The sequence below is a fragment of the Muscardinus avellanarius genome (assembly GCF_963383645.1).
Source record: "Muscardinus avellanarius genome assembly, chromosome: 14".
Classification (NCBI taxonomy): Eukaryota; Metazoa; Chordata; class Mammalia; order Rodentia; family Gliridae; genus Muscardinus; species Muscardinus avellanarius.
Genome location: NC_137800.1, coordinates 13,268,420 through 13,283,557, shown reverse-complemented (window position 1 = coordinate 13,283,557; position 15,138 = coordinate 13,268,420). Strand labels below are relative to the sequence as shown.

The 15,138-nt window shown below is 47.8% G+C and overlaps 1 protein-coding gene across 4 annotated transcripts in view; it reads left to right on the top strand.

Moving 5' to 3' along the window:
* BMP1 (bone morphogenetic protein 1) overlaps positions 1–15,138 on the top strand; it is a gene marked incomplete at both ends in the record, with an annotated part of 48,575 nt that overhangs the window by 16,217 nt on the left and 17,220 nt on the right. For all 4 annotated transcript variants that reach the window (XM_080709996.1, XM_080709994.1, XM_080709995.1 and 1 more), the window contains one exon: positions 13,220–13,322. In XM_080709996.1, the coding sequence (XP_080566122.1) occupies positions 13,220–13,322 (103 nt within the window). The remainder of the gene's footprint in view (positions 1–13,219; positions 13,323–15,138) is intronic.

The following is a 15,138-nucleotide window of genomic DNA, read 5'->3' as shown; positions in this document are numbered from 1 at the left end:
CTCTCACGGGCCCCCCATTTCCCCCTCTCTCTGTCACCTGCATGTCAGTCCCTACCCCGAGAGTAACCTGGCCTCTGCTTCCTCCCAGTCCTACCCTTCCTCCCGGGTCTCAGCTTGCGGCCTCTGTAAAGTTGCCTCTGGGCAAGCCACACAGGGGACTCAAAGCCACTCCATCTTCCTGGTCTGGTTCAAACAGGACCTCCTCCAGGAAGCCTCCCTGCCTGTGACTCATGCAGCTAGCAGGTTGGACACCGAGTGCCCAGAGCCGGCCACACAGCCTTTCTGGTGCCAGGCCGACTAGCCTTGTTGGGGTACCAGAGAACAGAGATGCTCACTCCTCAGAACGTGACTTCTGTTCTCTAGCAGGCTCTTAATGTTACAAAATTTCTTCTTTTTGATAAAGAGGAGAAAACATTGTCCCTGAAACCTTCCCCGGAGAGCAGTTCATTGTAATTTCCTGTGGACCATTGTTTCCTGTGGACTCTCCTAACCTGGGGAGGTGCCTTCCTAGATCCACAGGGACTTGTGACATGGAGTCTGGACCTCACAGCCAGCCTGGGGCCTCCGTGTCCTTAATGTTGGTATTTCTCCTGACAGGGTGCTAGGAGACTTAATTCCCCTTGATTGAATACAGTGCTTAGGGTACTAGTGCAGCCTCAGGCTGGATTCGACTATTTTTCTTTTTGTGGTACTGGGGTGTTGTACCTCTGAGCTACACCATCAATGTGTGTGTGTGTGTGTGTGTGTGTGTGTGTGTGTGTGTCACTGGGGATTGAACCCAGCGGCATTCTTTCTTATTTATTTATTTTGCACTGTACTGGGGGTGAAACCCCGGGGCATTCTACCTCCAAGCAACACCTCCAGCCCTATTTTTTATTCTTTATTTTGAAACAGAGTCTCACTAAGTTGCAAAGGGCCTCACTAAGTGGCTGAGGCTGGCTTCAAACCTGTGCAATCCTCCCGTATCAGCCTCCCAAATGCTGGGATTACAAGTGTGTGCCACCATGCCCGGCGGGCATTCTATCTTTGAGCTACACTCCCAGCCCCATTGTTTATTTTTATTTTGAAACTCTAGATGGATGAGAATCTCAATATTTGCTGAGGCTGTCCTTGAACTGGCAATCCGCCTTTCTCAGCCTCACGAGCACTAGGATTACAAGCATGCGCCATCACACTCGCTTTTATTTTATTTTATTGTTTTGTTTGAGACAGGGTCTTGCTAGCTTGCTTTAAGTCTCGTTAGGTTTCTGAGGCTGGTCTTGAACCTGTGAGTCTCCCGCCTCCGCCTTCAAGTACTGGGATTACAGGTGTGCGCCACCACGCCTGGCTGATAGGACTTTATTATTGGTAGCGCTGTTCACTCCAGGCTCTTTCTCAGGATCCTTTTGAATCAGAGGTCCATCATCCAGCAGGTGGCCAGGTACTTCTTACCTCTGTCATGGCTTATTTGATAAGCAAGTCTTCTGTGTCTCTTTCGTGATCACAATGTTAGACAGAACACAAAGCACAGCATTTACAGGCTCTTCCTTCAAACTGGCATCCATCCATCACCTGCTCTGATACCATGTCATGCCATTACCCACTGGCCCCAAGTCGCCACCTGTGGATGGAGACGAGAGCTCCTTCTGAGACCTCGACCCCCCCACCCCACCCCACGGGGAAATGGGGATCAATCGAACCCAGGGGCATTCGACCTCCAAGCTATACTCTCAGCCCTATTTTTTTTTTTAATTTTGAAACAAGGTCTTATTAAGGGTTTAAGTTGTTAAGGGTTTTACTAAATTGCCAAGGCTGGCCTCAGCCAAACCTTCAAGCCTCCTGTCTCAGCCTCCCAAGTACTGGGATTATAAGCGTGCACTGTTGTGCCCATGAGAAGTCACCTTTGACATCTTTCTTTCCCCAGCACAAGGTGTGGATAATAAATACAGAATATATAAGCTGGCATGCCTGACCAGATCACATCTCCTGTTCCAGCAGCGAATAAAACCCCTTTTAAAAGGGAAGAGAAAGGCAGGCGTGGTGGTGCATGCCTGTAATCCCAGTATTTGGGAGGCTGAGACAGGAAAATTGCAAGCCAGCCTCAGCATTTAGTGAGACGATATATATATGTAAAATTTTATATGTAATATATATATATATATGTAAAATATATATGTAAAATATATATATGTAAAAAATTTTACATATATATGTAAATTTTTTTTTGCTGGTTCCTGGTAAACCTTCTATCTCCGGGATACACTCCCAGACCTATTTTATATTTTTTTATTTGGATACAGGGTCTCTTAAGCCAGCATGGCTGGCTTTGAACCAGCGCGATCCTCCTGTCTCCGCCTCCCAGGCATGGGAATTACAAGCGTGCGCCACCACACCCGGCGTGAGACCCTATTTTAAAATAAAAAAATAAAATAGGACTTGTATGTGTAGCTCAGAGGCAGAATGCCCTTGGGTTCAATCCCCAGTATCAAAAAAAAAAAAAAAAAGGAAGAGATGTGTTTGACGGGCCTTGGTTCAAATGAATCCAAACGGGTTCCCACTCGTCCAGGGCTGCTTTTCTAAAAAGTGGCAGACCATCTGTTTAATTGGAAATTGACATTCAGCTCCGTGGTTTACAGTTCCCAGAATCTACTTCTAACCTCCCTCCCTGCCCCACACACGCGCACATACCCCACTTGAAGATTGAGAAAGCCTCTGCTCCGGGTTCACAGGATTATACACACTGATCACATCTGCAAGTTATTCGACTGTCCTCTGATGTCATTTGTGAGCTAGAGACAAAAGCCAACTCCGAGAGGTGCTTACTGAGTGTTCTCTTTGTGCATTAGTGAGCAGCTTCTATTTCCTTCCCAAACTATGCTGATTTTCAAAGTGTGTGTGTGTGTGTGTGTGTGTGTGTGTGTGTGTTACTGGGGATAGACCCCAGGAGATTTCTACCTCCGGGCTATACTCCCAGACCTATTTTATATATAATATTTGGAAACAGGGTCTCACTAAGTTGCTGAGAGCCTCACTAAGTAGCTGAGGCTGGCTTCGAACCTGTGCAATCCTCCTGTCTCAGCCTCCCAAGTACTGGGATTACAAGTGTACGCCACCACACCCAGCGGATTTTAATGATTTTACTTTTATTTTTTTGCTGTATTAGAAATTGGACCCAGAGACATTCTACCTCTGAGCCACACCCCCAGCCCTATTTTTTAAATTTTTGAAACAGGATCTCACTAGGTTACTGAAAGTCATGATAAGATGCTGAGGCTGGCTTCAAACCTGTGATCCTCCTGTCTCGGCCTCCCAAGTACTGGGATTACGGTATGCACCACCACGCCTGGCTTTGATTTTCAATTTTTTTTTGTTGCAATTTGAACATCATTCTCACATATGACAGACTTTCATTAAGATTTGAGTAATTCCGTCATCTCTCTTGGTTGGCCGTCTACAATCTTCCCTCAAAAGCCAGCCCATCCCTTCTTGTTCTTCTCACTTAAAATCTCATTTACAAAATGCAGTTCTTTTTGATGTTTTGAACTAGCTGAGCCCTGGATTCCCTCATCCCTCTCCCATGGGTCCTCACTACCCCGGCCTTTGGAAATCTCAGCCTCAAATACTACTCATGATGACTAACAGTGATCACACATAAGATCAACCAGGCATGTGTTCAGTTCTTCATGTGTATTATGTCTTGTAGTTAGCATAAGACCTTAGAGTCCCAATACTGACGTCATCTCTATCTTGTGCGTGAGAAAATAAATGTGAGAAATCCAGTAACCGGCCCAAGAACATGGGCCTGGATCATGGCACGTAAGTCATCAATCCACTGTGACGTGCACTCTGAACCCCTGTGGCATTCCAACAATTACTGCCGTCTTCTTCAGCAAACCTGAGCGCCTACTATGTGCCTGGTGCCAGATAGTAAAATGCACCAGATAGTAAAAATGCAGATGTCAAAGGCGGCTCCGGCCCTGAGAGCAGAGTCAGGGAGAGCTTCGTTTTCTTTCCCGTCAGGAGTTTGGCGCAGTTAGCAGGAGTAAGGCGGCGAGGTTGGGTTCAGCTCCCTTCTCTGTTGCTCCTGGCTGCATGTGTTGGCCCCCGTTTCTCTAGTGGACACGGCCCTGCCCCAGGAGCCTCTCTCTGCTGCAGACTACTCCCTCCATAGTGTCCAGGAGACTCCTATCAGTTTGCAAAAGCCTGCCGGGAACTCCAGGGTGGAGAAGTGGACTAGGGTTATAAATCCCTAGTCGTGGAAAGGCATTAAGCGAAAAATGGTTGAGTTGTAAGTGAACCCAGGCTGGCACCATGGGGACATGAACACTGAAAAGGCCCGTGGAGGGGGAGACCCAAGAGTCTGGTGTTAGAGAACGGTAACAGCCGCTTTGTGATGGTATTCTTCTCCCTTCTGCATCTCACTTAAAAATTGCAATCTTTTTGGGTGCAGTGGTGCAGACCTCTAATCCCCAAGACTCGGGAGGTTAAGACAGGAGGACTGCAGGTTTGAGGTCAGCCTCAGCAATTTAGCAAGGCCTTCAGTGACTTACACCCTATTTCAAAATTAAAATAATAATAATAATAATAATAAAGGGACTGGGACTAGGGGGTATTGCTCACATGGTAGAATATTCCTGGGTTCAATCCCCGATACCAAAAATTTTTTTAATTTGCAATCTTTTTTACTGTTTTGAACTGGCTTTGTTCTTATAACAATTATGTGCCTGGCAAGGTATTGGGCCTCTTATACATATACAACCTCATTATTCTCCAGAACAATTTTCTGAGGTAGATTCCTGCTGTGTAGGCAAGAGAATCGAGGCTCAAAGGACAGGTGTGAGTCTACCCAGGTAGCAGAGGTGAAGCTCTCTCAGTCCTAGACTATATGACTCCAAAGTCTATGATCTTTCACCAGTAAACCTTAAATAAAGCCACCTGCTTTAGTGGACGGACTTTGACACCGATTTTGGCCGCCCAGAGGTTGTTTTTCACTTGCTTTCCGGGGCTGATCGCCAGACGTGGGGATGACAGGCTCACCCCAAGCACTTACGCATGCCATGGGTATGTCAGACACCAGGAAGGGCCGTCCGGAAAGCCTGCCTTTAGGGCTCACACGGTTAGCAGCTGACCCAAGGACTTGCCGTGGCTCCCAGGCCACGAGGCACAGCCTTCGTGGGAAGGAGAATGTTTTAAGAAGGAGCTCATGGTCAGCAGGCGAACATTGCCGAGGAGCCAAGAAGATAAGAACCCTGTGTGTTTTGGAACTGTCTGCACTTGTTCCCATCCCTGCCTTCTGATATTCAGCCTGTTCTTCAAGGTCCATCCCAAACTGCTCCTCCTCCTTCTCCTCCTCCTCCTCCTCCTCCTCCTCCTCCTCCTCCTCCTCCTCCTCCTCCTCCTCCTCTGGTCCCTCCTCCTCGGCGAGCGTGTGCTGTGCCTTCCCCCAAGCTGCCGCTGCTGCAGAAGGGCGTGGGGCTCTGAGGACCGAGGGGAGTAGACACTGCCTTTCAGCACAGAGCGGACCAGCAGGCCAAGAGGCCACGTGGTGAAGTCTAGGGCCGGAGGTCTGTGTTTGGCGTCCAGCTGGGCTGGCTACCGGCTGTGCAGTCTTGGGGAAGTTGCTTAACATTGCTGTGCCTTTGTTTGTGCACCTGGAAAAAGGCCCTGGTGGTGGTATCTTCTTCATGGGGTTTATATGAGGTTTAAGCAAGTTACTAATACCTGAAGTGCTTAGCATAGTACTAGAACAGTGAACTAGCTGGAGGTGTAGCTAGCTGCGGGGATCTTTTCTCTGTTCCTTTATTTTTATGATTATGATTGGCAGTAGGGATTGAGCCCAAGGGCGTTCTGTCTCCAAGCTACACCCCAGAGCTATTTTTTAATTTTTATTTATTTATTTCTTTGGGTGTGGTACTGAATACCAGGGGCATTCTACCTCCAAGCTACACCCCTAGTCCTTTTCATTTTTTGTTTTCAAACAGGGTCTCACTAGGTTGCTGAAGCTGATCTCAAACCTGAGATCCTCCTCCCTCAGCCTCCCAAAGACTAGGATTACAGGCGTGCACCAACATGCCCGGCTATTTTTATTTTGAAACAGGGCTTTGCTAAGTGGCTAAGGCTGGCTTTGAATCTGTGATCCTCCTGTCTCAGCCTCCCAAATTCTTGGATTACAGGCGTGCACCACTACACCTAGCTTTTTAAATTGTTCTTATTTTTTCAGTACTGGGGATCGAACCCAAGGGCATTCTACTTTTGAGCTACAACCCCAGCCCTACTTTACTTTTTATTTTGAAACAGGATCTCACTAAGTTGCAGAAGCTCTCACTAAATTGCAGAGGCTGGCCACAAACCTGTGCAATCCTCCTGTCTCAGCCTCCCAAGTACTGGGATGACAAGGAGCCTGCATGATATGCCTTGCTTTCTTTTCCTTTCCTTTTCTTTTCTTTTTTCTTTTTTTGTGGTACTGGGGATGCAACCCAGGGGCATTCTACCCCTGAGCTATACCCCCAGTCCTATGTTTTATTCTTTATTTTATTTTTATTTTTATTCATTTATTTATTTATTTATTTATTTATTTATTTATTTATTTATTTATTGTTGGTACCCCTGGGCTACACTCCCAGACCTATTTTATACTTTTTTAAATTTTGGAAACAGGGTCTCTTACGCCAGCGCGGCTGGCTTCGAACCTGCGCGATCCTCCTGTCTCCGCCTCCCAAGCGCGGGGATTACAAGCGTGCGCCACCACTCCCGGCTATTCTTTATTTTTTAAACAGGGTCTCACTGAGTTGCAAAGGGCCTCCCTATGTATATATAGTAGCCGAGGCTGTCTGCGAACTGCGATTCTCCTGTCTCAGACTCCCACGTACTGGAATTACAAATGTGCGCCACCATGTCCGGCTTCTTCGTATTCTTTATTCTAAAACAGGGTCTCACTGAGTTGCAGAGGGCTTCACTAAGTAGCCGAGGCTGGCCGTGAACCTGAAATCCTCCTGTCTCAGCCTCCCAAGTACTGGGATTCCGAGCTTGCGCCACCACACTCAGCATACTTCCATTTTTTTTAGACAAAGATGCTGGGGCTCAAGAGAGCTGAGCCACAGGCCCAAAGTCACCAGCCAGGAAGTAGTGGAGATGGTCAGGTTTTCTTTGGCACAGGACGGTGCCCCTGCCACCCAGGCACAGCTGTTTCCACAAGACAGAAGTCAATGCAACTCTTAATTAGACTCCTCTGGTCTCAATATAGCCATCGCTGTGCCTCCCAGAGGATGCTCTGACCACGAGTGCGGGTCTGCTGCTCCCAGCAAGCAAGCGAGGTGACCTGAGGCTCCTCCTGCACAAAGGAGGTCCTGGGTGGGCCTTTTGCGGTTCTGCCCACTGGGTGTGGTTTCTGCAGAATCCATCCTCCCTGGACAGAGCCAGGACTGCTTTTGAAGATGAAGGAAACGCAGATGTTTATTCTTAGCATAGGGACCGTGCTGCGCTATAGTAAAAATCAGCCGGCGCTAGCTGCTGTCATCTTTCCTCTCTTCACCCTGGTCTACTTCCCCCCGGCTCCTACCTGCTTCTCTCTAGGTCTAGGATGCTTTCTGGGCCATTTTCAATAGCAAAATAGTTTATGTGATCTCAACTCTAATAGCGAAGCGCACATTTATCGACAGTATGCCATGTGCCAGCCCCTGCCATGAGCTTTACGGTGTTACTTTAATCCCCCTAAGCCCTAGGAGATGGGTCCTAAAGGGGCCCCAGGGAAGAGTGGAGAAGAGGTGGGCTTGGCAGCCGGAGTTCCTCGCTTGGCCCCCTGCATTCTTTCTTCCTCCCAGCTTCTCTTTCAAAGATATTCTTGTCATTTGCAGGAAACAAAAATAACATGTGCATGTTATAAATTTTTGAGCAGTCTAGAAATACATAAGTTAAAAAAGTGGATATTCTCTCTGTTGGTCGTCTCCAGGTCCCGCTCCTCAGAGGTGGTTATGCATGGGGACACGCTGGTGTGCTCTTACTGACCCTTCTGGGTGTTTTGTTTTTCGTGGTGCTGGAGATTGAACTGAGGAGCAGTCTACCTCGGAGCTAAACACAAAGTCCTATTTTATTTTTTATTTGAAAACAAGGTCTAGCAGGGCGTGGTGGCACACACTTGTAATCTCAGCATTTGGGAGGCTTAGACAGGAGGATCACGGCTCAAGGACAGCCTCAGCTACTTAAAGAGACCCTTCTCAACTCAGTGAGACCCTGTTTCAAAAAGACTAAAGAATAGGGCTGGGGGTGTAGCTTGAAGGTAGAATGCCCCTGAGTTCTATCCTAGTACCCAACAAACAAACAAACAAACAACAACAACAAAAAAACAAGGTCTCTAAGTTGTGAAGGGCCTCACTGAGTAAATGAGACTGGCTGTGAACCTGTGATCCTCCTGTCTCAGCCTCCCAAGTGGTTGGATTACAAGGGTATGCCACCACGCCCAGCTTAATATATATAAATTGCATATATAAATTAAGACACACACACACACACACACACACACACACACACACACACACACACACAGGATTGAACCCAGGACACTCAACCACTGACCTATGTCCCCAGTCCTTCTGATTTTTTAATTTTTTTTTTTTAGGTACTGGGAATGGAACCCAGGGGCATTCTACCTCCGAGCTACACCCCCAGCCCTACTTTTTATTCTTTATTTTGAAACAGGATCTCACTGAGTTGCAGAGGACCTCACTAAGTAGCTGAAGCTGTCTGTGAAACACCATCCTCCTGTCTCAGCCTCCCGAATGCTGGGATTACAAGTGTGTGCCACCATGCCTGGCTTGATTTTTTAATTTTGAGAATCTCACTGAGTTGCCCAGGCTGGCTTCATGTATACCTTCGTCCTGCCTCAGCCTCCCAATTTTTTTTCAAGGTATTATTATTATTATTATTATTATTATTATTATTATTATTATTATTGTGGTACTGGGGTTCCTGGAAGCCCTTCTACCTCCGGGCTGCACTCCCAGACCTATTTTATATTTCTTTTATTTGGAAACAGGGTCTCTTAAGGCAGCGAGGCTGGCTCCGCATCCCAAGCGCAGGGATTACAAGTGTGCGCCACCACACCCGGCTCAAGGTCTCATTATTACCAAGAATGTTTCAATAAATATGTTTGTACTGCCGGGCGTGGTGGCGCACGTGTGTAATCCCAGCATTTGGGAGGCTGAGACTGGAGGATCGCGGTTCGCTGACAGCCTCAGCTACTTAGTGAGGCCTCTGCAACTCAGTGAGACCCTGTTTCAAATTAAAGAATAAAAAAACTAGGGCAGGGGGTATAGCTCGGAGGTCAAATGCTCCCGGGTTCCATCCCCAGACCCACACACACACAAAAAAAATATATATATATGTTTATACTTCCATCTTTTCCACTTAGCCATAACTGTCTGTAGAGTAGCTTCTTAAAAGCAAAAGTCTATTTAAAAAGTTTTTCAAGCTGGGCGTGGTGATGCACACTTGTAATCCCAGTGCTTGGGAGGCTGAGGCAGAAGGATCACACAGGTTCAAAGCCAGCCTCAGCTACCTAGTGAGGCTCTCAGCAACTAAGTGAGACCCTATTTCCAAATAAAATATAAATTAGGTCTGGGAGTGTAGCCCGGAGGTAGAAAAGCCCTATGGGTTCTACCCCAGTACCACAATAAAGAAAGAAATAAAAAGTTTTTCATTAAGAGCAGACTGTGTGCCATGTGCTTAGGAGTTCAGAGCAAATTAAATGAGACCCTTGCCCTCCTAAATTTATGTTTTGGTGTGAGGTGGACGGCAGTCAGACAGTAAGCAGATAAATAAGTCACTGTGCGGTAGGTCGGATGGTGGTAGTGATAACGAGGAGTTAACAGGAGGACAGTGGGGGCGCTGCTGAGTCGTGTAGGATGGACAGGAAAGGCCTCGCTCTTGTCAGGCAAGTTGGGGCACAAACCAGCTGTGCAAAGGTCCGGAGGTAGCTGTGTTTGAGGATGGGTGAGGTCCCTGAGCCAAGTAGACAGGAAGAGAGTCGCAGGAGAGGGGTCCAGGAGATAACAGAAGCAGAGGAGACCTGGTCCTTCATTGTGGGGACTTTGGATTTTACTTTGAGTTATGGGCAGTCAAGCAGTGGGGAGGTGTGATCATGTTTACATCATAAAAGCACTGTTCTGATGGCTGTAGTTGAGGCTGAGACCAAGAGCGAGGATTCCTGGAACTGATCCAGAAGAGATGACAGTGAGACTAGGGCAGAGACTGCTTGGGAAGCTGAGAGAGCCGGGCTGGAGGTTTGTAATTCCTGTACTCGGGAGGCTGAGACCGGAGGATCAAGGTCCTCTGCAACTTAATGAGGCCCTGTTTCACAATAAAAGAATAAAATAGGGCTGGAGGTATAGCTTAAAAGTAGAATGCCCCTGGGTTCCATCCCCAGTACCACAGGAAAAAAAAAAGAGAAGAGTAAGAAGAGAGGCTAGGCACCCGTAATCTTGGCTACCTGGTGGCTAAGGCATGTTACAATTTGGGAATGTTATGGTTTGGGGAAAACTGTTCCCAAGGACCCGTTAGGGTTCCAAGCACAATTTCCCTCAAAACACACAAAAAACCCCAAAAACAGAAAAACAGAAAAAAAAATAGAAAAAGAGAAAAAAGTGCGGGTTCTTGTCCTGAGCTAAGTATAAATACACATTAGCCCAAACTTTTGCTGAAGATTTAAAGAAGATTATTAAAAAGATAGAAATACAGAAGATAGTTACAGTCCCATGCAAGAATGGCATGTGGGGGGGGGTTCAAATGAATGCCCCACCAAAGATACAGCACGGGGACCGGACTTTTTATACCCATGACCTCCATCCTGTTTAAGTAATTCTGACTAGTAAATGTCCCTGTAAGGTGTCTCCTTTCATGAAGGTCGACCCCTCCTCCCATCCTAGCTAGATCATCCAGTTATTATGTAAACCTGTCCTTAGAATGAGGATGGGGAAGTCCTAGTTCCCCTCTCCTATAGACTTGCCAATCACCTTTAGCTAGGTTAATTTACATTGGAATAATTGCCTGCTTCTAGGCAGAAACCAAGTTCTCTCACAGATTTGCCCCTCACCCAATTTTTGGAATATATTAATAATCATAGCTTTCTCAAATCTTCCTAGGCCATTCCCAATACTGGTACAGCAGGACAGTCTTAAGTTCAAGACTAACACGGGCATCTTAGTGAAACCCTGTATCAAAATAAAAAATAAAAGGAGCTGGGCATGGTGGCCCAGGCCTGTTATCTTAGTAGTTGGGACTCTGAAACAAGGGGATCGCAGGTTCATGGCCAGCCTTGACAACTTAGTGCAACCCTCAGTAACTTAGTGAGACCCTGTTTCAAAATTAAAACTAAAAAGTAGCCGGGCATAGCTGGGCGTGGTGGCGCACGCTTGTAATCCCAGCATTCGGGAGGCTGAGACAGGGGGATCATGGTTCGCAGACAGCCTCAGCTACTTAGTGAGGCCCTTTGCAACTCAGTGAGACCCTGTTTCAAAATAAAGAATAAAAAATAGGGCTGGGGGTGTAGATCAGAGGTAGATCGTCACTGGGTTCCATCCCCAGTACCACAAAAAAAAAAAAAAAAAAAAAAAAACCTGAAAGAAAAAAGCCAGGTGTGGTGGTGCGCACCTAAGTTTTCCCAGTACTTGGGAGGCTGAAACAAGATGATTGCAGGTTGGTGGCCGGCTGATTGAGGTTCACAGCCACCAGCCTCAGCAACTTAGTGAGGCCCTCCACAACTTAATGAGACATTGTTTCAAAATAAAACATAAAATAGGGCAGGGAATGTCACTCAGAGGTAGGAGTAGTACTGGGTTTAATCTCCAGTACCCCCTAACGATAATTAAATAAAAAGAGCTGGGGGTGTAACTTGAAAATAAAATGCCTCTGGATTCAATCTCCCAGACCAAAATAAAATAAAAAGGGCTGGGGGATATAACTCAGTGTTCAATCCCCAATACCAAGAAGAAAAAAAAAATTGAGAAAGAAGAGAGGAACAGCCGGAGAGGCAGGGTGTGGAAAGCTTGTGGTCTCGAATCCCAGGTGAGACACTGGGCCTGGCTGTGCGGGGCTCTAGCTACACGCCACACTCTGGGCCCAGACACACAGGAGGCCACAGGTTGGGTGCAACTGGGCTGTAGTCCTCAGGAGGTACAGAGAGGAGAAAGGACCTTGTTTTCAGAGAGATGCTGTGATAGGGCCAACACAGACTCCATGCTGCCCAGGCTGCTCCCTCTATGGTCACATTTGGTCATTATCTTTTTTTCCCTTTTTTTTTTTTTTTTTTTTTTTTTTTGCAGTACTGGGGATGTTCTACCTTCGAGCTACATCACAGCCTTATTTTTTATTCTTGATTTTAAAACAGGGTCTTGCTAAGTCACGGAGTGCCTCACTAAGTAGCTGAGATCGAACCGTGATCCTCCTGTCTCAGCCTCCCAAGTGCTGGGATTCTAAGCATGCGCCACCATGCCCAGCTCACATTCGGTCATTTTCTATAAAGATATGTCTTCAACCCATTCAAGGCCAGGGAGCAGATCTGGCATTGCCCTCAGCAGTAACCAAGCCATCCGCCAAGAATCAGTACCCAGTAAATTCGTACTGATGGATGCCTCAGGCCCCCTTCCTTCTCAGCCTCTCACGGGCCCCATGGTTCCCATCTCAGCCCCCCTCACCTCCTGATGATGATGAGACCTATTTCCTCTTAAAGATGTGCGCTGGGCATGGTGGTGCACGCTTATAATCCCAGGGCTTGGGAGGCTGAGACAGGAGGATCACACCGGTTCGAAGCCAGCCTCAGCTACTTAGGCTCTCAGCAACTGAGTGAGACCCTGTTCCCAAATAAAATATAAAATAGGTCTGGGAGTGTAGCCCGGAGGTAGAAAAGCCCCTGGGTTCCACCCCCAGTACCACACAAACACACACAAAAAAGCTGTGCATCATTCTTTCAGGAGAGCTGAGCTGGCTGTTTAGCTCAAGGCAATGGCCCCAATTTAGGAAGCAGTGAAGCTGGACTCTGGTGTCTCAGGAATATTTGGTGACAGGGACAAAGGAGGCACATTTTTGGCAGAGTCTGGCCTGGGCTTTCTGGGAAGAGTGCTGAGTGTGACTGGTAGGCAGTCCACTCCTACCCTGGGTGGCCTGTCTAGAGCATGGCCTGCAGAGGTCACGCAGCCGGCCTGGGGGACCTGAGCAGGCAGTGGCGTAACCCTCTCCCCCCCCACCCCAGATCATTCTGAACTTCACGTCCATGGACCTGTACCGCAGCCGCCTGTGCTGGTACGACTACGTGGAGGTCCGTGATGGCTTCTGGAGGAAGGCACCACTCCGAGGTAAGGGCCCTAGCCCGCTCCCCTTCTTAGAAGCACTCTATCTCGCTCCTGGCATCCTCCTCCAGACCCAGCTCTTCATGGGGGCGACATCCTGGCGTGGGACCTGGAGACTGTCACTTTAGACAGGTCTTGTCCTTAACCCAGATCTTAGCCTCCTTAGCAGAGGCTTCCAGGTTTCCGTTAGAGAGTGGCTGTCTCTCTGCGGGTGGATCGCGGGAGATGACAGAGAGCTGGACGGGCTGTTCTGTGCAACCGCATAGCTCCAGGCTCTGTCCCTCATTGGGCAATGTCAGAGGCTCTGTTTTCTGTGTGCAAGGTCTGACTTTTGGATGGCCACGGTGCAGCCTGGCTGTGTAGCAACTCATTATAAGCCTGCTGGGTAGCCTGTTAACTCTCTTCAGAGGGCTTCACACCTGGCACGGATACTTTGTCCCTGGTACTGTGCGCAGGGGCAAGGCAGAGACAGTGGGGGCTAAATGGGTCAAAGCCACAGGACCACAGAAGTTGCTTTAATGGTCATGGAATTAGGACAAAGCGAGGCTGGTGTCGCTAGAGGACATTGCAACAGGGAGCTGTGCGGCGTGCCTGCCATCTGCACGGTGCGCCTCTCAGCCTGAGCACCTCTGCCCCACAGCCTGGGCCAGAGTCAGCGCGGACGTTCTTTCTAACTCTCTCCTTTCTCCCCGGGGTCTTGCTCTTTGAATAGTTCTTGCCAGTCACCCAAAGCAGCCGTCATGATAACACTTCCTCTGTAGCCACGTTAGGTCTCCAAGATCGCAGTTTCTTTCTCATAACTGAAATTCCTAGGCCAGCACCCTCTGTCCCTTGCCGAAAGTTGGGAAACACCCAGTCTTATTAGGAACACATAAATCATCTCCAGCCAGTTCTTAACTGCGAAGAATTCCACAGATGTTCAGCCTCACCCCTTACGGTCATTCTTGGATCTCATTTCAAATGAGGATGTTTTCTGATCCAGTTCCTAAATTCTGAGATTTGTTTGGGGTGCTGGGGCATCCCTGCATTTGATCCAATGAAGGCATGCCTGTAGAAGCATTGATAATGTGCAGAGAAAACTGCATCCATTTCTTGACTGTTACTTCTTCACATGGACACCAAATTAAGAAAGGTAAGTAATGATGCTGACCTGCTTTTTAAAATGGTGCATAAAGCCGGGCGTGGTGGCGCACGCTTGTAATCCCCACGCTTAGGAGGCTGAGACAGGAGGATCGCACGGGTTCGAAGCCAGCCTCAGCTACTCAGTGAGGCTTCCAGCAACTTAGCGAGACGCTGTTTCCAAATAAAATATAAAAAAGGTCTGGGCGTATAGCCCGGAGGTAGAAAGCCTCTGGGTTCCACGCCCAGTACCACCAAAAAAAAAAGTGCTTAAGAGTGGGCGTGGTGGTGCACACCTGTAATGCACACCTGTAATCCAGTCCTTGGGAGGCAGAGACAGGAGGATGCCAGGTTTGTGGCCAGCCTCAGCAATTTAGTAAGAGCTTCTGCCACTTAGTGAGACCATGCTTCAAACTAAAAAGTAAAATAGGACTGGAGGTGTAGCTCAGAAGTAGAATGGCCCTGGGTTCAATTCCTAGTTCCACTACCAAAAAAAAAAAAAAAAGTTCACAAAACACATGCAAGTCACAGTTGAATATTATGAGAATCCACCTCCCAGAAACATAAACATATCATGCCTTAAAGGGGTCTTGCTGGGCGTGGTGAAGCACGCTTATAATCCCCGCGCTTGGGAGGCGGAGACAGGAGGATTGCGCAGGTTCGAAGCCAGCTGTGTTGGCTTAAGAGACCCTGTTTCCAAATA